A 25,120-nucleotide genomic window follows, 5' to 3' on the forward strand; every position below is an offset into this window, starting at 1 on the left:
TTAAGGATTTCACTGTCCACTTAAATCAGTTATGTCAGTTATGATACTAAGGAATTCTAGTTAACCAGCCTAGATTAAGAATTTCAGAGCTGTGCTCAATTCAAACCTTACTGAAGAGATGAATGTACGTACAGCCTTAACAAAGAACTTTACCTGAAAGCCGATTCCATTACTCCACTGAATTCATGCATTACAATGTCCCAATGCTTCAGACTAATAAAAATGTTACTGCTTAAATTACAAATATACTATCACTTTAAGATCTGCCTGCAATTCTTCACTATTATAAAAAGATGAAAAATGGTCTCTGCTGTACATTTTTTTGTGTGGTTGTAGTTCAGGTTAGACTAAAACCTGGTCACACACACCTCAGAATTCCAATTATTCATCCAAATATTCTCTATTATTAAAATAAACAGAAGAATACCACATACCAGTACCATAAAAATGTTATTTTTATTTTCCTTTTATGAAAACCCGTGGATTTTTCCAATAAACAGGTTCACTTTTCCAGACAGATCTGATGATGTTGTCTCCTCAAAATGAATGCATCCAAAGAATGCAATTAAAATATGTTCAAAAGCCATAGGATTGGGGTATTTTACATGGCAGTAAAAACAGTTTCCTGCTGTACATAGTCCCAATTAAATCTTCCCTTTTTTCCTTTTCAGTGCTTTCCATTCACCTTCCTGTGTAGCAAGGCTACCAAGAAGCTCTTTCACTTTTCTTTTTCTGGCTGAATCTCTGTAAAACAAACAATCAACATATAAAATATTTCAGAACAATATTAGGGAAAATAAGTAAGTATATTTAGACAACCATTATTAATTTATAAAAAGCCTCCCAACTCTTAAATTTCACCAACACACACTCTTTATAAACACATTCTTCATATTCTTGAACTACAGAAATGAAACTGGAATGTTGAAAGCACTTTAAATTATCTCTGTTGAAAATGTTTGGCTTTCCTCAAGTTTTCTAATTTTATTTATTTAAGTTTAGTAGGGTTGAACACTATCATCAGTCTTGGCATGCAGCAAGGAAATGAACACACAGCAGAACAACCCCCGAACTGGTGCCAAAACAAAGGCTACATTACCTCTCCATGATTTCTGAAAGTTGCATTCTAGCCAGAAACTGGTTATCTTTCCGAATCTCACGAATGGCTCCTTTAAGTTCACGTTTATGCTTCTGAATCAATTGCTTTCTTTCTTGCTCCTTCTTGCTGCCTCCCTGCTTTCTTCCGAACTCTAAACTGAAATGAGAATGCACAGTGAGCACCAAACACCTCAACAAAAACAATTTTTTCATACTTATAAAGAGTTTATGTATGAATACTCAGTGTTTTAATTCCTGCGTATTACATGATTAAATTGCAAAATAAAGACCTGCCCAACGAACATACCAGGAAAACTCTCACCAGACCTTCTAACTGCATGTCATCATCATGCAAACAACACACAGAAAGCATTTACACTTCAACCCCCGGTATGTAGCCTGTATTCTGAACAGACTGAAAAAGCTAGGGTAGAAGAGTGAAAGACATCTGGAGAAAGAAGAACTCTCCCAATGTCTTTTAAGTTTTTGCAGACCTTCTCTGCAGGTGAATTCTACAGAAAGACTGATCAGTTACTTGGGCATAAATGTGTACGGCAGAGGAAAGCTGTCCTCTTCAATTACTAGAACAAATAAGGCAGATGATTTATGCCCCTGTAGATAACCAACATGGCTAAATAAGTCAGCAGCCAATATAGGGCAGAATTGTTGATTCAGCATACTGTTCTATTATCTACAAAACCAAACTAGTGTTATTAAAATTTAATTCCAAAACAGAATACAAAAACACACGTGGTCATTGCAAGCTCTGTAAAAAGGGGGAAAAAACCCCATGTTTTTTGTCATTGGTACTGTTGGAAGGTAAAAAGCTGCATGGTTGGGGAAAACAGAGGAATGGGGCATGTAAGTATGCTTAAAGGTATGCTTAATCTGACTGATTATTTGTTATGGTCTGCGATGCAGAGTACAGGACTAGTCTGCCTTACCTTTTTCACTGGCGAAGCATCCCTCAGTACTTTCACAATCCATCCTTACCTTCATACAGTTCATATACATATGAACTACTCACTTGTAGTTGTTCAGAATTGAGTGCTTGACGGCGTTCAGTAAAGCCCCTGACTAGATAATAACAACCACCTCTCTTTATCTTGAAATTTATTAATTTAAAATTGATTATATGGATAAGAGTTGATTTCCAGTGCTACTTTTCCCACAAGATAATCTTTGCTCTGTTTCTTAGAATTCTGCCCTCCTTTTTCTTTCCCTGCCTACCACCCAAGCAGCTGGTCCCTTGCAATTTTTGCACAAAAACAGTTATCTGTTTTATGCCCTGTTTTCCAGTTCCTTCTGGCTTGCTGAAAATCTTTATGTTTAAACTCACTTTTCCTTTGCATCAAGTGTTGCTTTACTTACACTTTCACAATTTTAGGTGTATACTGTTTCAATGGCACTGGCTTCTTCTTCTCACATATCAGTGGGGTATAGTGTTTTGCTTTGTTCTCTAGCTCTTTCAGAGCACTGTGATACCATTCCTGAAAATGCAAATCAAGTTAAAATTTTGAAAGCGTATCAAAGACACTATAATTCACAAACTATCGTAAATTGAATCAACAGTAATGTTCTCCCCATATGTTCTTTTTCTGGGTAAAATCACTGCTATTCGTTAGGACATTGCTAACACTGAAATGCTGTAAAGCCTTCCAGGCTGGAACATTTTTAAACACCTTTGGAAGTCTATTAAGATGGCATCATAGACAATAAGACAGGTCTGCAGCAGTTTCACCTAACAGAGGAAGAAGCAAGGGTAAAGCCAGTTTAACTCAGACTCTGCTTTTCAGGGTAGTTTTAAGAATGATTTTTCATTTTGATGGCAGAAAAATATAGGCCATTCTGCATCGTTTACATTACAAAATCTTGTTCTCTAAGGATATTTCATGATGCCTCTTTGAGGAGAGGACAATTCTGCTACATTCAAAAGAGACGGATTAAAAATTTGAACCTCATTGCTAGAAAAGTAAATAACTGCCCTGTTTTAAGTAAGGTAGCTCACCAGGCATATTTATGTTAGTTTTACTTAATTTTAACTACTACCTCATGAGTTTGGTACATGTGTTTGGTGGTAACCAAGGTCTTACAGATTAATCACAAAAGTATGTAAGCAACTGGATGACTGAACTACTATTCTTGCAAATTAAGTCATGGAACATTACATTATTACAAGTTAAGTGCTGCTCTCTTCAATTAGAGGGGCAAGACAAGATACACAGTGAAAAAAATACCTTTTCTAAACATTCTGCATTCTGCTTTGGTTTTTCCACAGAAACATCACATGATTTTTGAAAAGCACAAAAGGCAAATGCCTGACCCTTGAAAAAAATCTCACTGATTCTTATACTTGGTTGTTTGTTTACACACAGGTGAAGATCACAGAATTTATTAATAAAACAATCATATAAGTAATTTCATTCTTGAGGAACACATACCTGCATTTGTTCAGGATATTCATTCACTGGCACATGTTGTGTAAGAAGTACTCTGACAGGATGCATTATTTCATGGAACGATGGTAAAGACTCATACAACGCTGCACATTTTTTAATAAGGTCAAAACACAGGGCTAGACATGATAACCTGTTAATGCACAAAAGAATAACAATTTCACTTGCAAAAACTGCAGCCAATTTTCAAATAAAAGGAATCAAATTAATTACATTTGGGAGCATTAGCAGTGTCTATTATTAAGACCGCTTGACAGAACTAGTTACAAGGCTGTTTCTAGTTGTTAATTGATTAAAAATTTCACTCTCCTGCTACAAATACCCAAGGAATACATTAGCAAAAAAATCTTTATATCAGTGCACAGAGCACATGCTGGTATTGTGTCTTTGCCACTTCTGTAGAGCAAGATGTTTTTATACTGGTTCTAAAAGTGTTCTGGTACTCATTCTGAAATTCTAGAACTTTTTTGAAACAGAACTAGTTATTTTGGTTTTGGGTTTCTTTCTGAACCTCCTAACAAAATGCTTACTCATCCCTGAAATAAGTTATACCATTAACACATGCACAAGGTGAAAAATGAGGCTGAACATGGCTGATGACTGTGTTTATTTGTGGTCTTTCCTAAATGCAGTGGTTTATTATTTAAGTGACACCTAACATAATGTTTGTATGTAAATACCATTGTTTGCTTCTAAAGAGCTTGCCAGTTCAAAGTAGTGAGCATCTCTGTCTCTACATCACCCTCATCAGTTCATTGCTGTGCTTAAAAGGAATGGAAGGGCTGAGCACTCCAACAAGTGCTCTGCATAACCCCCTGGCAAAAGATTAGAAATTTTATGTGCTCCATAGTAGCACCATAAAAATAACAAGAACAACTCATTACTCCTGAAGAGCACCATCACTGAGATTACCCAAAAGATGGCCTGTTTAGGATTTCTTCTCTTCACATTCTCTACGTACCTGATATGATTAATTTCTGTTCTGCTGGTTTCCTGCAACCTAGTCACAATACTCAATGGCAGATTTTGCTTCTGCCAACTTTCCAGATCCTTCTTATCACACACCAAAAGCAGTTCTAAATTTTTCCCCACTGGTGTAAATGGATGCACTATGGTATAGCCTAAAAAAAAAAAGAACAATAATCATTAAACAAGATCAACTCTAGGCATTCTTTCTGAAGGAAGAAAAATGAAGAACTCTTTTTGTGTGTTCAAATCACGCTGCCTTAAAAAATGCTTCATCAGTTATTACTTTTTTCTGAAATAATGGAAAACACTGGAGCATGGGTACATTCATGGGTAAGTGCTCTAGCCATGCTGCCCAATTCACAGAATCCAAAGGCAGGGACTGGGAGAATGAAGTACTGCCCAGCACAGGAAAAGATCAGGTTTGAGACCATCTAAAGAACCTGAAGGTGCACAAGTCCATGGGAACTGATGGGATGCATCTGAGGGTCCTGAGGGAACTGGCAGATGAAGTTGCTAAGCTACTCTTCACATTTGAAAAATCGTGGCAGACTGGTGAAGTTCCCAGTGACTAGAAGAGGAGAAAAAAATAACCCTAATTTTTAATAATGGGAAAAAGGAAGACCCAGGGGGCTACAGGCCAGTTAGTCTCACCTCTGTGCCTGTCAAGATCATGGAGCAGATCCTCCTGGAAACTACGCTAAGGCACATGGAAAATAAGGAGGTGATTGGTGACAGCCAACATGGCTTCATTAAGGGCAAACCAAGCTGGGTGGTGTCATTGATACTGTAGAGGGAAAGGATGCTGTCCAGAGGGACCTTGACAGGCTAGAGAAGTGGGGCTGTGCAAACCTCAGGAAATTCAACACAGCCAAGTGTAAGGTGCTGCACCTGGGTCAGGGCAATCCCAAACATGGATGCAGGCTGGGTGATGAGTGGCTTGAGAGCAGCTCTGTGGAGAAGGACTTGGGGGTATTGGTGGATGAAAAACTGAATATGAGCTAGCAGTGTGCACTCACAGCCCAGAAAGCCAACTGCATCCTGGGCTGACCTGAAGCGTAGCCAGCAGGTCAAGGGAGATGATTCTGTCCCTCTGCTCTGCTCTCATGAGACCCCACCTGGAGCTGTAGGGCCCCTAGCATAAGAAACACATGAACATGCTCAAGCAGGTCCAGAGGAGGGCCACGAAGCTGATCAGGAGGCTGGAACAATTGCCCTGTGAGGATAGTCTGAGAGGGCTGGGATTGTTTAGCTTGGAGAAGGCTCCAGGGGCACCTTATAGCAGCCTTCCAGTACTTAAAGGGTGCCTACAGGAAAGATGCAGAAGGGCTCTAGATCGGAGTGTAGTGATAGGATGAGCGGTAATGGGTTTAAACTGAAAGAGGGTAGATTTAGAGTAGGTATTAGGAAGAAATTATTTACTGGGAGGGTGGCAAAGCACTGGAACAGGTTGCCCAGAAAAGCTGTGGATGCCCCATCCCTGGTAATGTTCAAGGCCAGGCTGGACGGGGCTCTGAGCAACCTGGTCCAGTGGAAGGTGTCCCTGCCCATGGCAGGGGGGTTGGAACTAGATGATCTTGAAGGTCCCTTCCAGCCCAAACTATTCTAGGATTCTATGTATGGGAAGAGAGAAGACATGTAGGTATGTGTGTCTGCCCTGTGGGGAACATGATGCACAGTTAAACTGCCAATGAGGATGGAGTATTGGACATGCTTAGGAGGAAAGGGCAGGCATAGGACTTTTCCATGGAGTAAAAAGTAGGCGGCTTTGGCCAGAAAATGGTCAAGCAGCACAGTGAGCTGCAGCAGGGACAGCCCACAGTCGCAGTAGAATACTGAGCCTCTCCCGTGATCTCTCAGCAGGGACCCTCAGATACATGCTGTAAAGTCCTCTCCCATGCCAGCTAAGCAGTTTTAAAACAAGAATAGCATGGAACACGGAATACAGACTGGGGCAGGGCATACAGAAAATGCTTAAGAATCACTGTGCTTCTGATCAGGAGCTGATCTGTGAAATGGTACTTATAGAGCAACATGGAAGAAGCATCTGAGGAATTTCATGGTTAAGGGAGAAAATTATTTGCAAGCCTCTGTGCTGGACTTCCCCCCCTCCCCCCCCCCCTTCTTTGTTTTCCTTAAGTCCTGCAAGCTTGCAATGGAACTTATTTCAAAACTTTTTCAAACTCTAAGTTAAGAGTATTTAGATGCTCTAGAACCTGTACATGGCTCTTTACAGACACGCCAGATGACAGTATGTTTAAATAAAATTCAAAAGTTTGAGTTGTGAGAGATTATGACACACAGATACATGCAAGATCAGGAACTAAGAGACATCTGCTTTACTTGTGAGAGGATAGCAGATCTCATTAACAATTCCATTAGCTAAGGCTATCAACAATGACAATTCCTTTCCACTCCCTCCACCTTCAGCTTTTCTCCTTTTTTAAGGTAATAAATGGCTTTCAAATCTAAAGCAGACTGTATTTCAGTCTTTTATGAAGTTGTATTCCATATAATTTCTTCATGTGAGAAATTATGGGGCAAACTTATAAAATTAAAACAAAAAGAGTTCTATTTACTGATTCTATTTACTGTCAAAATTGAACCCCAAGAACTTTTTGGTGTGACAGTATACCAACATTCCAGAGAACTGGATGTCTGCTCATTATACAACATTCTGTGTTGACAGCCTAACCATCACATTTATCAGCAATAATTCCACCATGAATATTTAAAACCATGATTGGATACTTTGATAACTTCAAAACGTCAATACTGACTGAAAAATTCTCAAAGACAACACTGTGCCTCTAACATATCTTTGAGCTTTTCCTAACTGCTAACAGAAACCAACACCGTGCAAATTTAACTAGTACAAAATCATTACCAGAAATAAAGGAAATTTTTAAAAAATGGTTAACACTTGATCATCAATTACCACTAAATATTTTTAAATAGTTTCTTATCTGATTTTGCAGAACCCTATATTTTAACTGTATCAAAACCCTTTGTAGATCAAACATTCCCAAGAGATTACATAAAGGAGAAAATACTTTAAGTGCTATGTAACCCACCCACCCTGTAACCTCTTCCCACCTCCTTCTAAGAGTACAGCTGCCTGTGTTCTGAGAATCCAGGGCTTAGCTCTGATGCAGCCCAGCTGTGTAACCTTGGCCCGCACTTCAGAGGAAACTGCTAAGCTGTGAGAAGCATCTGGGAGAAAGTCTGTAGGGTACAGCAATACAAGATAATAAAGGTGAAACTGCAGTGCTAAGCTTGTTGAGATCATTGGTAGCTCAAGAATTCAAAAGAACAAGAATGCCAGCACAGAAAGGCATAATAATCCTAAAGGGTGTGAGGGGAAAGAGGAACTGCTCAGTACTACTGAAGATGTACTGGAATACTGCAGCAACAGAAGCTGAACCTTCCTCACCAGACTGATGACTACCTAGAGAAGAGATTCTTCAGGTGCCTTATCAAGAGTGATGAGCATATTAATTCATAGCCTGTAGTTCGTTAAATCCCAGACATCTTTTGAGTTTGCCAACAAATAATTGAATTTTTCACTTGAGAATATCCTGCCTGCAGAGTCTCTTCACAAATGCTAAGTGATACTCAGAGTGACCCAGACAGAGATACTAACACACGAATTAGTTACTATGCTGACAAAACTCCTTGTAAGTGCATTATTGGCACTAACCTTGTCAATCAAAAAGCCATAGATCTACTATAACTTTAAAGCTAGAAATTAATCCAAAAGAAGAAGTCAAAGAAAGAGGAAGACTGGCAAATAAAAATGATCAAATTGAAAAGGTAGTTTTATTCTGTTGTGTGCACAAGTTGCTAAGTTTACACAGTTATGTTCAGGCACAGCCTAATCCCTGCGGCTGGGCATAGCTGCTCTCCGTTACACTATAACAAATCCATGTCAAATAAACAAAAAGGAAAAATACCAACTTTGTGATAGATTTCTCTCATTTATCTCAGTGACTGGCTATCAGCTAAAGAGGGAGGGCATCTGCAGCATTAGCTGCTGCCTCACTGTAAAGATACAGGGTACTCACAGGGAATCCATTAGGGACTCTGAATTTCAGAGCGCAGTCCAATCACACAGTCTATTTAGAACAACAATATCAGAAAAATACTGCACTGTGGGCAACATGACTTCATTTCCTTTAATAACTTCAGTTCTTTCCTGCCTGCCAACAACACCAGAGGATCTAGGTCAAAAAAGATGCCCAAGAATCAAGGTTGTATATGGCTAACCTAGCAGATGATTTTGGTCTTTTGTTCAAAACAATAAATTCAGTGAGAAATGTTTTTATTGAAATTTAAAAGATAAACCCTAATACTAAAATTTATTACTCCTTTACTCTAAACAAACTCACCCTGGGCCTGTTTTTTGGGTAGAGATATGTGGAGTACTCCAAGAAGAAAATTGATGAGTTCTGGTACAAATCTTCTGGAGAGAGATACATATTCCAGGAACAAACAGCATGTAAATAACCCTTTAATTACATCTTGCAATGTTGTGATGCGACACTAAAATTAAAAAAAAAGGCATGAAATATTTGTAATTAGAAGTCTATACATCACAAATATAGGATCTCCCAAAAAGCAGAAAGATTCAATAAGTTGTATACATTTACATCTGTAAAATTACACCCTTTGGACTGACATGAAAGACATACTGGCTTTCCCTTGCCCTCACTAAAAGAGTATATGCAGAATTGAGTAAGATATCTGTCAGAACTGGTTTAGCCACTAGAAGGTGCTAAACCACAAACAGTAAGTTCTCCAGAAACGAACCAAGTATTAAACTCAGAGCAACTTGGATATCTGACAGCAATAGACCAATTAGCTGAAGACTTTTGAAACATACAAACAGGATAGAAAAATAAGGACGTATTTTAAATGCACTGCAATGCACTGCATTAGGTACATTTTCAAGGAAAACAAATACTGCTAATTTTAAAGTAAATATCTTTCTTAAGTAGGAACAAATGCAGTATATAGAAGAGAAATCAATAATGAATTATTTCAGACTGTATTTAGTCTGTTCTATTAGTCCTACGTAATTTGCCATGTAAGGAATTCTTGTGTGACAGCTTGAAAAAATTAGTAGATATGGTTTGTGAGTTGGACTGTACTCTGCAAGGGTTTTTTCCTCTTCACTTTTTCTTCAAATTTCTATCTGTGACTATACCAAACACAAAGCTGCCTTTTCACTACATTTCCAATGTATACATTAATGCTAACACACATACTTGAAATCCTAGGAAGAAACAAAGAAATGAAGCTATATGCTGAGATACAACATCATAGACATACCTTTGTAAGTAGCTGACTCATGTATATAAAAGCAGGTGTTACAACTGGATGCCAGTAGTCCGAAGTTGGAAACAGCAGAGATGTGACTTTCAAATAAATAAGCTGATAGCACATAAAACAGGGTAAGGCAAAATATTTTAAGACATTATTCCCAGGATCTTGACTTTACACATATTTAACTGATAAATGAGTAACTGCCATTAGTAGTCTAGAAATACTACAATATACATCATTTTGAGAAATCTGATATGATACATGACCTGTTTATGGAGACAAATGTTAAAGCAACATGAGAAAATGGAATATCCATTTTAGGTCTAACATTGCATTAATTCAATGAGGCAGCTGAAAGAACCACCAAGAAGGAACTACGCCTCCCAGCCCCATTTACTCCATAAGAAACTGACCCCCTTCAGCCCACAACAATCACATATTCTCACACCACAAATGAGCAGGTGGCCACACAGGACCTGTGACACCCTTCAACAGGTCCTCAACACAGACCATGAGGTGACCAGGATCCTCAGGCACTAGCACACATCAAGTAATGGTTGCAGCCAAAACAACTGAACATTGATTAGGTATACTTTTACTGCAGGGGACTTAGAGAGCTACAGGTGACCCTGTCAAGACCATAAGGATGTTAAACATCAGTTGCGAGGTAATTTGGAAAATTATCTAAGTGGATATTTACATAGTAAGCTAGACACAAGTAAAGTTTTATTGTTTCAGCTCTGTTTCTCTCTATGAAGTTTCTGTTGTAAACTAATATTCTCCTGACTGTTTTGGTTACTAAATACTAAGTCCCAGTTTCAGGTTAATTTACGTTTGGGCACATATAAGGTCTACTAACACAAATGGTCTAAGGAATGTTCATTCAAACAAGTGCTTTGAGAATAGGACAGTGATATAATTCCACCCTAAAAGATAATGATGGCTTGAAACCTGAAAAAGTCCACTGAAGGGAATGGAAGTCAGAAGTGTGATTGGTGTCATAAGGGTGACAGTGACAAAATAAAAATAGAAGTTAAAGCTCTCTATAGAACATTTCCTGCAAAATCCAAAACATCCTGAATAAAGACTCTTCAAAAGAACTCAATATAAATATTTTCCAAGCTCTAAGATCCAAATCTTCTAAGCAAATCCTTCAGTCTATTTTCTTTCAATAGCCTAATTATTCCATTAGGGAGCACTGCTTCATGAAGCTGGGAGACAGAAACAAGTAGTTCCCTTTGGACATCTGACTTCTGGTTTGATTTTGAATCTTTTTACTACAATAAAGAAATACTCATTTTCCATATACTCCGTTCTTGACTTCCCTAACAGCCATTTACCTAGACACTGAAAAAGGAGCTGTTCACATTTGGCATGGCCACTGAAATTTTGAAATATTACTAATATAAGAAGGAAAGGACAATTCTTTCCGAGTCATCAATTTAGCAATTATCATATATAAAGTACTAAGAAATGTTGCAATTTTATACCCATAATAATATTTCATTGTTATTTTTGTTAACCTAGGAGATAGTGCACTTCTATGGAGCACTTTTTTTAAACATTTGCACTTAAAACAATTAAGGAAATCAGGGCATAACTGACAGTGTCACTTCTTCCTAGAAGTACCCATGTTAAGTTTCATCAGGAAAATGAAGAATGTTCTGCTATGAAAACTGGAGTGGCAATTCTAAGATCTTTTCCCCTTATTAATATTACAGAGTCACGCTTCTATTCTGAAGAACATGTGTAGAAGAGGTGGTTTGTTTGTGTGGGGTTGGTTGGCTGTTTCTGAGGATTTTTTTTGGTTTTTTTTGTTACGACTTATCTCCAGAGAGCCAATTTAAAATACTGAGAAACCTAAGAAGTCACAGATGCTAATAATTCATTACATACTTTGAAATATGCAATGAGATTTAATGTAATCTCACATTTACTGGCATTTCTGCACTAATGCAAAGAACAAGAGATTTTCCTAGCAGTATGCATTCATTACCGTGTCTAAACCTGGAAATGTTGCACGGCCTTTGACTTCAATTACTTCTTCCATATCATGTGCAGCGTCTCGAAGGATAAACTTAATACTGTCACTGGCTGCTTCAGGAAACATCTGGCAAAGATTGTACAATGGCCTATTAACAAGAAATGTTAGTCATGATCAAGTTACACCATTGATGCTAATAAAATATTGATTTTTAAGCACCTGTAGGAAGACTTCTTGCGTTCCATCTACATTATAACAATAACAAATACCCTGAAACAAATTGTTCTTTCTTAGAAATAACCACCCAGTATATAGATTATTATTGCAATACTTTTAGTTCACAGAGATGTGTATTTTTCGTGGGGCCTTGTGAGACAATCTTTGATTTGGTGGTTTCTAAGTCTTAAATAAAGAATAATTTAAAACTTTAAAATACACTCCCAAATCGTTTGCTATGGTTAAAACATATCCTCCTGGGTCTCCTAACTCTACATTTTACTGCAGGGGTATGCTGGCACATACTAGGCAGCCCACTACTTTAAATACTCCTAGGCAATGTTAAACAACATGTGAGGCAGCAATGTGGCTAGCAAAATTATTACTTAAAAAACAAGAAAAAATACCCACAAAGTTAAGTCAGCTCCTGGCCTATGGTTAGTGCCTACAGGGAGTTGCAGTCAGGAGTCTGCATCTGTTTGGTAAGAGTTTTGCCAGTATTTTCAGTTAAAAATGTCTGTAATTATACCAATAAATCCCAGTTCTAGAAAACAAGCAAAATGTTTTTACACTTTTTTACAAAGCCCCAGCATGTGCAACAGTATCAACAGGCCAGTGCTCTTGCTGGTAAATGCAAGAGCAATGAATGCTAAAGCTGCACATAACAGATTTTTTAAACACTTCTTTACTTTAGCATGAAATAGAAAGCATATGCTGAAAACTACATAAAAATAACTCACTGAAAGAAAGCTGTCTAGCCTGCAAAATCGAGATAGGAATCACACACTCATTTTAGTTGGAAGGGACCTTTGGAGATCACCTGATGCAACCCCCTGCTCAAAGCATGGCTAACTTCAAAGCTGGATCAGGTTGCTCATGGCTTTGTTGAGTTTTGTCTATCTTCAAGGGTGGAGATCCCACATCCTCTCTGGGAAACTTCTTTTAATGTTCAGCACCTTTGCTATGAAGATTTTTCTTCCTTACATCTAACTGGAATTTCCCTGTTGCTGCCTTTGCTGTATACCTGAGACAAATTTGGCTCTCTTGCCACTATAACTGCCTGTTAAGTATTTGAAGACAACAATGCCAAACTGACAACTTCCTGCAAAGTGCTCCTTTGGAATTTATGTATCAGCTTATTACAACACTCTTTAATTTTCGTCTAGCTCCCTGAGTGAATTCATAGAATGGACACCCATGGAAAAAACAAAGATTGCAAAGGGAACTGTACGATGTCATTGCAAAACTTAAAATCCTTTATCAGCAGTCTAAATAACTGCATATACAGAAGTCTGCATGCATACATGGTATTATTTGTCCATTACCCATGAAAAGCATTTTGCAGGTTCAAAATTACATTCTGAAGTTTTGAAACTGTCTTGGTACAATTAATAGTTCAAGCAATACATGAAGAAAAGTTAAAACACTATATAGCTGGAGAGTTACCAGTTGCCTACAATGCCTACAGAACTATTTGAAACAAGCACCATGCTAAGTGCTCTACCCTAGGTAGCTTTTCTCTTTAAACCATAAAGGAGCAAAAGTCCATAAGATTTATTACTTACAGGACCAGTTTGTCAATTGTTCTGAGTGCTGGTAAATCCAGAGTTGCTAACTCCCCAATATACTCCAAAAGGAAGCCAAACAATTTCTGCAAGAAGCATAATATGTTAAAATTATTAGCTTTTTTTTATACTGTACATAGGCAGCACAAAAGAACAGTGATATGAAAGTTAAAAATTAAGAGTGCTATGTTGATTATACTGCTATTCACAAACAGAAGCCATGTGTGTTTTATACTGCTTCCTGAATACTTACTAAAACTTACTCTGGAATTCAAAGTTAATTTTAAACCTGAAAACAAAACAACAAAACCCCCATACTTCCAACTTTGCTTTGTTTCCCACTGCAAGGCTTGGATGATTGCATTTCTGAATCCTCTCCAGTATAGTAAGCTGTTGTTCTATTGTTCTTCCAGCCAATAAAGACTTAAATGTCTCATAGGACTCAGGAACTAGAAAGTAAAAACAAAAATTTACCAGACAAAAATCTCAAACATAACATATTTAATTCAAGTGAACATGTAACAAATTTCCTATTTGAAAATGTTGTTATTCAGAAAAAAGATACCATGCAGCTTTTAAACAGTTACCTTTTAAACACTAACAGCCTATCAGCATATATGTAACATTATATATATGAACATAAGTCAGAAAATAATGTACATGTTTTTCAATTATTAACATTCAAATCATCATGTATCTGCTGCCTAAGCTGAGCACAACTATGTTGGCACACACAAGAAGCAGAATTAAACTTAAGCACACATTCAACCATAAATTTACCACAATACAATTAGCCGTATGTTAATTCACACCTAACTAGCTTTTGTATGAAGGATATTCAGAAAAGTAAGAATCTTGCCACTAATGGAAAACAATTAAAAAAACCAAAAACAACACAACCCAAACCTGGCATATATGTAGTCTTTTGCATAAGTTGACATGCTAGAAAACATCCTAACTGGTTAAGTTTTTTAGTTATTTTATTGTGATTGCTTTCTGGTTAAAGCAAAAGCTGAATGCAATTTAAAAGGCTTTGTGTAATATAAGTTATCTTCTTCTGATGGAAAAAATGCAAGCACTTAAAGAAATTGTTTGAAAGGTTGTTCAATCTTGCAACAGGTACTTTTGTTAGAGAAATCCCTCCTAGGACAATGTTAGAGGCATTATGTATTTAATATTAATGACTGTTTTGTGTACTACTTGAAATGTGCCTCCTCCTTCCTCCTAGGCACATGCCCAAAAGAAGTCAAACTCCTGAGTGCCTCTATTTAACAGTACTGCTATGCTACATTGCAGGGATTAAACCTTAGAATCCTGCCTCTCCAGGCATCTTCTCTGACAAAAATGTCAGTCCAAACAGTAGAGAAAGTAACCTTTTCTCATTTAAGTATAGATAATAGAATAGTATTCTGGCTTCCCTTATACAAAATATTAACACTTTGGATTGGACTTGTTGGTGGCCTTTGGAAAGGAATACAGATCTTTTCATTTTCCTCCCCAGTATTTATCTTTCCATTCCAAGGCTGCTAAGAGGAGCAGAAACAGCTCTGGGGTGAAACAGCTCTGGTTCCCGCTGCTCAAAGCATGATTAGGGCTGATCACTAAGAACATCAGTTACTGGCTACTCTTGGAATAGTAGAAGACCACTATGAAGCAAAACTTCATGGATGAACAGGAATATGCAAGATCCTACAGGGTGCAGAAAGAGACTGGTTATAAACTCCCTGAAGACAGCAGGTATCTCTAGATCAGTCCTTTGCTTACCAGCAAATGTATAGGGAAGCTCTGATTTGGCAGCTTCCATTTTTGGATCTAGTTCCTCCACATTCTGTGATTTATTTTCATTTGTCTTGTGTTTCTTCTGTTCTTTATTCCCTGCAGCTTCTTCTTCGCTCTCAAGGTCAGATTCAAGATCAGAGTGGCTATCTGCAGCACCATCATCCTCATCTTCATTAGCAGATTCTTCCTCACTTTCTTCTTCATTCTCATTATCTTCCTTCCCACCTTCCTCTTCTTCCTCGTCTTTTTCCTCCTCCTCCTCTTCATTTTCAATATTAAGTTTTCCATCCTGTAGGTAGAGGAAAATAAGCCAGTTAAAACACTGATAAAGTGACAGCACCTCACCAGAATCACCATGCAAAGCTATCATTAAATACACAAAAACAGGATCTGAGCCTTACTACCCTGACCAAGTAATGAACACCAGCAGTGCCGGCCAAGAAGGGATTTTAAAGAGAAAACATGCATACAGATATAAGAACAGTAGGGAATTTCCAAGGGGCTGTAAGCAACTGGAAGAATAGGAGGCAGTATATGAGGACTAAAGAATCAACATACAACTGGCAGATAATATTTTAAAAAAAAGTCAACATCACAGAAGCATTCTTGGTTAAAAAGAAGAAATATTCTTTCTATGTACTAAAATAGTGTATCAGATAAATATTTGTTCCCATCCTGATTTTATTAATCAGCATTTTAAATTCACATTCACAATTTGTATTCTCCCATTTGAGGACAACAACTCCTCCCTTGCTACTTATATGTAACAGGATGAGAGGATCAGCATGCACACATGTGCACCACAGTCAGGGTGACTCACTGCATCAGCTTTAAGATTATATTGCTCTGACACCTTAAATCAAAGCTACTTCATAGGGGACGGGTTTTTTCAGAAACCCACTCATCCTCAGGCTGAAATTTGGTGGAAGCTGTATCAAATACAGCAGAAATTAAAAAAAAAAAAAAAAAAAAGACCAGAAGGGCTAAAGCCCTCTCTTCAGCCAGTAGGCTAACAGCATCGAAGGCTACTATAATAGCAGTATAGCCAGTAGATCGAGGGAGACAACTATTCCCCTCTACTCAACACTTGTAAGACTACATAGAATACAGCATCCAGTTTTGGGCCTTCAAATACAATAAAGACATCAACAAACTGCAGCCAATTCAGCAGAAAGCCACCAAGATTGTCGAGGGGCTGGGGCACCTGCCCTATGAGGAGAGGCAGACCTGGGCTTGTTTAGCCTGGACCAAATAACCACCTGCCAGTACCTACAAGGGAGATCACCAAGAAGGCAGAGCAACACCCTTCATCACAGTCCACAGCAGGAGAATGAGAAGCAACAGGCCTAAGTTGAAACAAGAGACATTCAGACTGGATATAAAGGGACACTTTTTCACAGTAAGGACAGTCAGTACAACAGGATGCCTAGAAAGATGTGCAGCCTCCATTCTTGGGGATTTTCCAAGAACAGCCTGGATAAAGCCCTGAGCAACTGGTGATTTCATAGCTGACCCTGCTTTGAGCAGGATGTTGGACTAGAGGTCTCCACAGAGGTCACTTCTGTGTGATTTTCCCATCTTCTTTTCAGAACTCTGAAAATTCTGAAATTTTAAACCTTACCTTGTAAGACAACAAACGTCTGTCATCTTTATCCAGGATAAAGCCATCAGCTAAATCATCAGCTGACACATGGCTGGGTTTTTTCTTATTCGCATGTTCATCTATTCCACGCATTCGACGCAGTCGATCTGCCTGTGTTTCAGAAGAAATACCACACACAGATGTGAGCCATCTAGGTCAATCAGGTAACTACACCAGAATGGAAGATCCCTCAAATACTACATTTAAGGAAATCAAAGGAAATAAAAAAGTTAACTGGGATTACTGAACAAGTTGATGAAATGAAAAAACAGCAACTGAGAAATTATGGGCAAAAGCTGATGATACCTTATTTTTTGTGGGGAGTGCAATCTGGTTAAGAGCATATATTCAATTGGATTAGCTTATTTGGAAGCCTTTAAAACTGAGTTTATCAGTATCATTATGTTCTCTCATTTTAAAACTTATCTGTTTTGCTTATGAGACAATGCATCACTACTAGAAGATGTAAGCTGCTAAAGCGTTTTATGATTCTGCAGTGTTTATCTGTGTTTTCCATAAGTGTAACAAGTTTCTAGTAAACACAATCATCTCCTATGATTTTTAAGATATACTAAATTTGTAAATAGACACAATGGGCAATATCTGAACCAATCATTTACAAAGGGATTTCCACCTGGGCAACCAGATAGACTGTGCATCAAACAAAATGACAAGAATAGAAACGAAAAAAATCCTTTCTGTCTGCTATCAGCTACTAAGCTGTTCTGGGGTAACCTGAAAGTACTGAATCCCTGTGGTCCTAAGTGTATCCCTAGTATACCAAAAGAAAGAAAGGAGAGAAACATTTACCAAATAATTATTCCTTCCATAAAACTCAGAGCTCCATGTAATAGAAAGAACATGCAACATTTCCCAAGAGAATCCTATTCCTCTGCAAAGCTATATGCATGCCACTTCTGGAAGACTCTTGCAACACCGGAAGAAAACAATAAATGACTTGCCAGTGTATTAATTCAACTGCTGTGCAACATGACACTCTCCCTTACTGACTTAAAAGCACCTCTCCACTCTGAATAATTTAAAACATTTAAAGGCAAATCAAAGCGATATTACATTTTTCTTGAAGAAAGATCAACTTATTTCGTAAACCTCAGTAGTCACGTACTAAGCCTATGTTGTGTTTTTTTTGTAATATCAGAATAGAAACAAAACACAAACAGAAGATTTCCTGAATTCACCCTCTGACGAATTGCAGTTTAGTATAGCCACTTTCAATCTAAGGTCAAGCAATGAATGTAAGCGGTCACTCCCAAAAGACAGGCCACAAAACAATCTAAAACCATAAATGGTATACCTCCAGCTTCTGGAGTCGCGCCTGCTCCTCTTTTGCCAATTCTTCTTCTGTCTTCATCCTTTCTGAAGGTTTTGCTTTCATCTCGAATCCAAGTTCTCGAACAATCATATCATATTCATCAGGCTAAAGAAATATTTATATAATTGTTTATTATCTTAAGTTTTATTATTCTGCTTTGCAGCCACCCCTCTGCCAGACTAACAGCTAAGAAATAAGACTGTTAAGATATACAGAAAAGACCGTTTCCAAAGAAAGCTGCAAGAACATTCAACTCAGTATCAAGGCAAGGAATGGAATGAACACTTGAATAGAAATTCTCCAGGAATTCTACCCCTGCCTTTAAGTTACTCACAACTGAAAAAACTTATAAATAGTATCTTAAATAAAACCTGGTTTACTTATTAATTGAAAAACTGTAAAATATTGTTTATTAATAAAATACTATTTTCTCAAAAAGTAGATAGAATTAATAAATTTATAGTTTACATTTCACTATACTGTCATACACAAGCAAAGTCTTTGTTATCTTAGTTACATAGATGTCTATCTTAAAGAAAACAAAAAGGGATGCTGATATTCAGTGAGTTTAAGCAGCATACTTGGGAAAACAGTCACTAGCAGAGATTACACTGGACTTGGGAATAGTCTTCTTGATACCTGCTTAAGTCACTAAACCATACAGCTTCTCTGAAATTCAGTTCTAGGAATTTTTCTTCTTACACATAACTAGATAATTTTCTCCAATGCAACGATAATGTTATAGAGCATTACTAATTCACACTTTGCATCCTTGATAATTCTTAAATTTGATCCACACACATGAAGCAAGGGAATCTAGTCTTCCTTTTCAGCAAAACATGATGACAACATTTTTGTTTAAGATACCACATTGACAACATACTAGAGTATTCAGCGTATTATGAAACATCCTAAAACCAAAAATCAATACATCAAAAAACAAACTTTTGATCCAGTATCTTCTCTTTGTTATTTGAGATCAGTTTTAACATAAAATCATAGAAACATAGAATAGTTTGGGTTGGAAGGGACCTTTAGAGGTCACCTAGTCCAACCCCCAACTAATGAATGATCAGTTCATTTGTTCAGCCTTTCACAAACTGAATTCTACTGCCAAGGAATAAATGGAAATTCACAATGTCATGCCATATAATACAATATCTCTACAAGAAAAAAAATAGTGTGACACATTACAATACCTATTCTTAGATTTAAAAGTTTATTTCCCTTAGTATAAAATACAAACGATAGAAAAAATCTTTGAGGCCATAAGACATCTATTCAGAGGGTAAATATTTTAATTCCATTTTTGTAGAGACAGTACCCAATTTACAACAAGGAAATGTTTGTTGTCAAATAAAAGTTGTCTTATCCAAGGAACACTGCAAAGGCATTCAAACTAAGTCAATGTTCTCAACCATTTTAGTTCTTCAAGAAAATATATGTTGTAAAAATAAGCTGTAGCCAGTGTTGTTCAACCCGCAACCTCTCTCAGATTTAATAACTAATGAAAAGCAATAAGTAATTAAATCGGGTAAGTCATATAAGCCCCTATATTCCTCTAGCTAACCAAACTGTCCTAAAACTGTAGCATTCCTTCAACGTAAATAACAGGCAACATTTTATTTTACAAAAAAGTGATGAATATAAGTGGCCTTATACTTTATCCACTACGAGTCAAAACCACAAGTTATTAGAACAAAACAAAGTAGTCAGTTTAGCCAAAACGTTACCTTGGGTTTTTCTACTTCTTTGTCCTTTTTCTCTGACTTTGGGGTTTTGTGGGCAATAAGGGTTTGGATTTCCTTCCAGTCATTGTCAAGCTTTTCTGTGAGTTCTAATGCACTTTCTCTCCGAGTTTGCCTCTCTTGCTAGAAAAAAAAAAAAAGACGAAAAACAAATACAGCACTTATTTTCAGATGAACATGACACAGCATTTACAGCTTAAAACAAGAATGCTGTCTTTAGCAAACAAATAATTTTAAATATTTAACATTTTAAAAGTCTAAACATTCTTTGTGGAAGAAGCAGGATAGAGTTACACTGAAGGGCACAAGGGTTGCATACAAAAAACAAGTTGGGAGTCAACAGAAGGGGAGACTTGGGGATAAAAAAGAGTGGCAGATATCCAATACATATCCTAAAATGCCTACAAAGTCAGATGGACTTTATTCAAGGAGCTTGGACTCTTTTCCTAGACAGCTATCTTTGTTTTCTATGCCACTACTATTTTATTCTGCAAAGATGGAAATTGTGACAGCTTTTAATCATGCTCATTTATATTTCAAGGCTAAAAACTCACCTTTTCTTGTTTAGATTTGGCTATCATCTCTTCTATCAGTTCTTTCCTAGATTTAGGTTTTATCTCCTCTTCATCTTGCTGCCCACTCGACACTTTTTTACGAAGGAGGCCTCCACCCCCTCCGAAGTGAGCAGCAGTTAATTCAGCTAGAAAAGAACAAAAGTAGATTGTGAACCCTTTTCAAATTCATACATGAGTGCTGCTGCTGCTGGGATAGTATCTCCCTATTCTTTGAGAGTGGGAGCAATTAGAAGTATTGAATCAATGGTGTACTATTCCCATCGCTAAGGGAATGGCCATACCAGAAGAGATTGATGCTAGACACATAATTTGCACTGTCAAACATTACGTACGAGGTAGGAACATGGTTTTTTCAATATTTTAACTAGTATTTAGGTGCAGAGGTGCAAGAAAGCAACCAGAAAACTCATACTTCAGATTCTGCCCAAAGGGCTTGAAATACAGGTACCTATGTATGCTAAAAATCCCGCAGATTAAAGAACCACCACAGGTAGCTAGTTCCAACTTCACACCTCCTAAAATCCAGAGAGCTGTTCTGTGTGTGGTTAAGAAGCAATCAAATCTGGCTTAAAGAACACAACCAATTACATAACATTCTTTCTCATTCAAAGATAGTATGGAACAGATGATGTACAGGTACTAACAATAAAACCAGCAGTGGGATACTAGCTGACATGTCTTACCTGACAGTGTTCCTCTTTCTTCCGTGTCACTGTCACTATCAACAATATCATTTAGTTTTTCAATTTCTGCCAAAGATTGGCCATAATGAGTCAATTCCTCATCTTCATTAAGATTATAGATACTCTTCTTTCCATAATTTTGCTAAGAATAGTAAAACAAACCAATTAAATAACAAAAGATTTTTAGTTCCCAGGCAACAAATTAATAAAGCCTCTATTTTTAATGCTAGTTGGTGAGATTCTGGAACAGAACACTGGAATAAGAGTACTACCAGACCAATACTTTCATTCAAACACATTAAAACTTAAGCAAGAGGGTATGGTGCCTTGTAGAAATGGAGTAACCCAGACAACCTAAGGAAGCTTAAGTTTTATCTGTGTATCAGTAACATCAATTCTTAACTACTACATTTTGGGCCTAATGAAACAGACTATAACCTATACAAATTATCAGCAGAATATGATATTACACTACTCAATTCTGGAGACTGAGTATGATGATGCAGAAAAAACAGAACTCCACATACAGTTCACATTACAGAATGACAGTGAGTGACAGAGTTCTAGTCAGCAAATGAAACAGCTGCTGTTCAACAGCTGTACTGGAACCTCAAAGTGTACTTGATGGTGGCTGCCTTTTCCTAATTTAATTCCCAAATCTTAGTAGTCAAAGAAAACCAATCAATCAATGAATCTGCTTAGAAATGGCTTTCTTGCACATCAGTGCTCAAAAGTGCTCAAAGAAATTTCTGCTTCAAAAAGCTGTCTTGCGAAACCAGAGTTTTCATGAAAAATTTTGAATTCCCACCAAAAAATTGCTTTTAATCATGAAAGTTCCAAACATATAATATCAAAAAGAAAACATTACCCTGCAAAACCCTCTGCTAAGGGGGACACTTGCAACCTAAAAAGTCAAGTCTTTCTTGTGGTTTTGGTGGGGGTTTTTTGTTTGGTTTTGGTTTTGTTTTTAATTTGCATACTTTACCTGTCTTTCCAAAGTGAATCGTCTGATCATCTTTTCCTCTGGACTTATTTTGGTGTTATATTCACCAAAACGTTTATCTTTAAACACATTTGTCTTTTCCCTTTCTTTATATTCTTTCAGTAATGTCTGGGTACGCTAAAAGGAAAAAAAAAAGGAGATCAAATTAAAAAACAAAAAGAGTAACTACTTCCAAAGCCAAGGCAAAAAAGGCTCCCTCGTGTCCTGGCAACGTAATCTAATTTATCACAATGCAAGGAAAGAGAAGGAAAAATAAACGTGTAAAGAGATGAGAAGCTCATACGATATACTCAGAGTCATTAAGTTCTCTTACAAGGTGCCCATATGAATATAAAATATGGGACATTGTAGCTCAAGATTATTTTATCACATATAAAAACTCTTCATTGCCACTGAAGCATTCTGATTTGTCCGAAGCTTAGTATACAAGAAAAACACATTAAAGAAAGCAAAAAAAGCCCCAGTATCAGCTGAACCTCTTTTGGTCTTGTCATCTAAGACATAAAAAAACCCCCAAGTGCCTATCTACATTTAGCTCTTTAGTGTTGAGCACAGGGAGGTTATGCATCTAAGCAGTAAAAGGAAGTTTAGCAGACTATATGAGGTAGTATGTGCTGTACTTATGGTACAGGTGAAGAGGCAGGTTTACTTTTCAATGCCAGTGATCTAATTAATGACAAGCACTTGATTTTCCTTACTATTAAATAAAACCCAAAGACCTTAAAATGTGTTATTAAACATTCATAAAGTTTCCTAAAATCTGGACAAATAGTAATGGATTTATAATTTCATACTGAAGATATAGTTTCTAAAGGAAGAAAACGTTGGCCATGTTTAGACTGGAAAAAAAAATTCCGTGTTTATTTAAGACACCTTAACTGACTCTTACGGAAAGGTACTGTTGCTATTCACATTAGCATGACCTCACAAACCTCTGTACTGAAGGAAAAGACTGCATTTCCCACAATAGGCCTCTGCAGCCTCACTGAGCATTCACAACTTTCAGGTGCTGCTTAATTGACACCAGAACTCAGGTTTCATCTACTACTGTGCCAGTTCTACCTTGTATTTATTTCTTGCATGGACTATATAAATTATCATACAGCTTAAACACTGTTTATGAACTTCAATACCTCTTAGTACCTTGGATATGGAAAAGCACTTTTGTTTATTAATTATTTGACATCCTCTCTCACTGATAAAAAATTATTTAATGCATCACCTCTCACAACGCATGCAAAATTATAAAATATACATTTCATTTTTCTGCACTATTTTTAAAAATAACTTATCTTTTCATTAAGTGCTTTAAATCTTGTTTGACAACAAATTGCATGTAACATGTCAGAGAGAATCTCAGGGGCAAACTTCCCAATTATGCTTTTTTTGGCTTTACAGAATCTACAGAGATTTTAACTTCTTCCCTGGTTTGTTTGAGGGGAGAGATCATAAAAAATTCCAGTGCTTCATTCAAGAATAGGGTAGGTTGCTTGAATCCCAGATGCATAGTGTGACACAACGTCCTCCCTTATGCACTATGGATTTTGGTCAGGTAGCTAGCTATGTCAGTAGAGAAAGAAAAAGAGGCAATTTTAAAACGGCATAAGGGTCAAAGATAGAAGATTTAGTATTTAAGTTGTATGGTCATTCTTACGAAAGCAATAAGGACAGATCATTATTTTGCATCCCAACATACTTCTACAACGCAGCTATTTAACCAGAGTGCAAAAAGTCATCTGCATGTTTTCCAAATCCATGGTAGATTCCTTGTAGCTACACATTTCTCACTGCATTCGGACCTTAGTGCCCTCTCAAGCTTTCACTATTACAGTAATGTCCCACTGTTATCAAGAAGCTAAGCATCCTGCAGCAACCAAAACTGACCAACATAATGTACACTGACAACCACCTGCACTCTGGTCCAGGATTTGCTTGCCGACAACATGTGCCGCCGTATTCCAGACCTGGGTAATTTGAAAAGAGAATCATTCCCACATATGCAAAAAGAGAGACTTGCACTACCGAACCCTGTGGATTGCATTGGAGGGAGACGCTTTCAGCAGGCTCTCCATCACCATCCCAGCAATGTGAGGTGACCAGCCACTCCTGCGCACAACAGAGGCAGTCTCTTCTCTCGCCCAGGGCGGCTCCAGGCTTACCACTGCTCCACCACAGCTACATCTAGAGAGGCCATCCTTCCTCCCAACTTTTGGTGTCCTCTTACCTTCTTGATGGCCTTGGACCGTGAGACACCGGGCAGCCCCACATCATTCTTGGTCTTCCTCCCCAAGATGTTAAACTTCTGCCTGTTGACCTTCACCTCAAAGGGGTTGCTCTTGACCATGGCCATAGCTGACTTCACGGAGCCCTTAGCTGCGGCGGGCGCCGAGACCTTTCGCTTCCACTTCGCTACCTTCCCCATTTTGGGTTTGGCTGCGCGGCTGGCTGCGGGGAAAGAGAGGCTCAGCACTCACTCAGGGCGCGGGGGGGCACGGCTTGAGGTGCAAATAGGCCGAACAAAATGGCTCCTGGGAGGATGGCGGGGGGTACCCCTCGGGCCTGACCGCTACCCTCCGGCGCTCCCCCAGGATTCGCGGCAGCGGCGGGGGACGCGGGAGCAGCAGGAGACGGAGCAGAGCGCTAACGGCGCTCCCTCACACCGGGGCGCTCCGGGGTTACCACGCGCGTACCGGCAACCTCCCACCTCTCGCGAGAGTGTCGCCCAACTATCGCGCGATGTACAACTC

General features: G+C 37.9%; 1 protein-coding gene across 1 annotated transcript; it reads right to left on the reverse strand.

Annotated features, from left to right (window-relative positions):
• Positions 1–437: 437 nt before the first annotated feature.
• On the reverse strand, positions 438–25,099 carry NOP14 (NOP14 nucleolar protein). The gene is made up of 18 exons (XM_009509767.2): positions 24,598–25,099; positions 22,356–22,490; positions 21,371–21,512; positions 20,667–20,812; positions 20,098–20,235; positions 18,347–18,469; positions 17,011–17,142; positions 15,375–15,678; positions 13,929–14,059; positions 13,611–13,696; positions 11,842–11,977; positions 9,852–9,953; positions 8,909–9,062; positions 4,516–4,675; positions 3,540–3,687; positions 2,470–2,588; positions 1,100–1,255; positions 438–744 (listed from the first exon to the last, which is right to left on the reverse strand). The coding sequence occupies exons 1-18, from the start codon at positions 24,793–24,795 to the stop codon at positions 645–647; spliced, it is 2,610 nt and encodes an 869-aa protein (XP_009508062.2). The 5' UTR covers positions 24,796–25,099; the 3' UTR covers positions 438–644.
• Between the last annotated feature and the right edge of the window lie 21 nt (positions 25,100–25,120).

Source organism: Phalacrocorax carbo, chromosome 4, assembly GCF_963921805.1.
Source record: "Phalacrocorax carbo chromosome 4, bPhaCar2.1, whole genome shotgun sequence".
In the NCBI taxonomy this organism is placed as follows: Eukaryota; Metazoa; Chordata; class Aves; order Suliformes; family Phalacrocoracidae; genus Phalacrocorax; species Phalacrocorax carbo.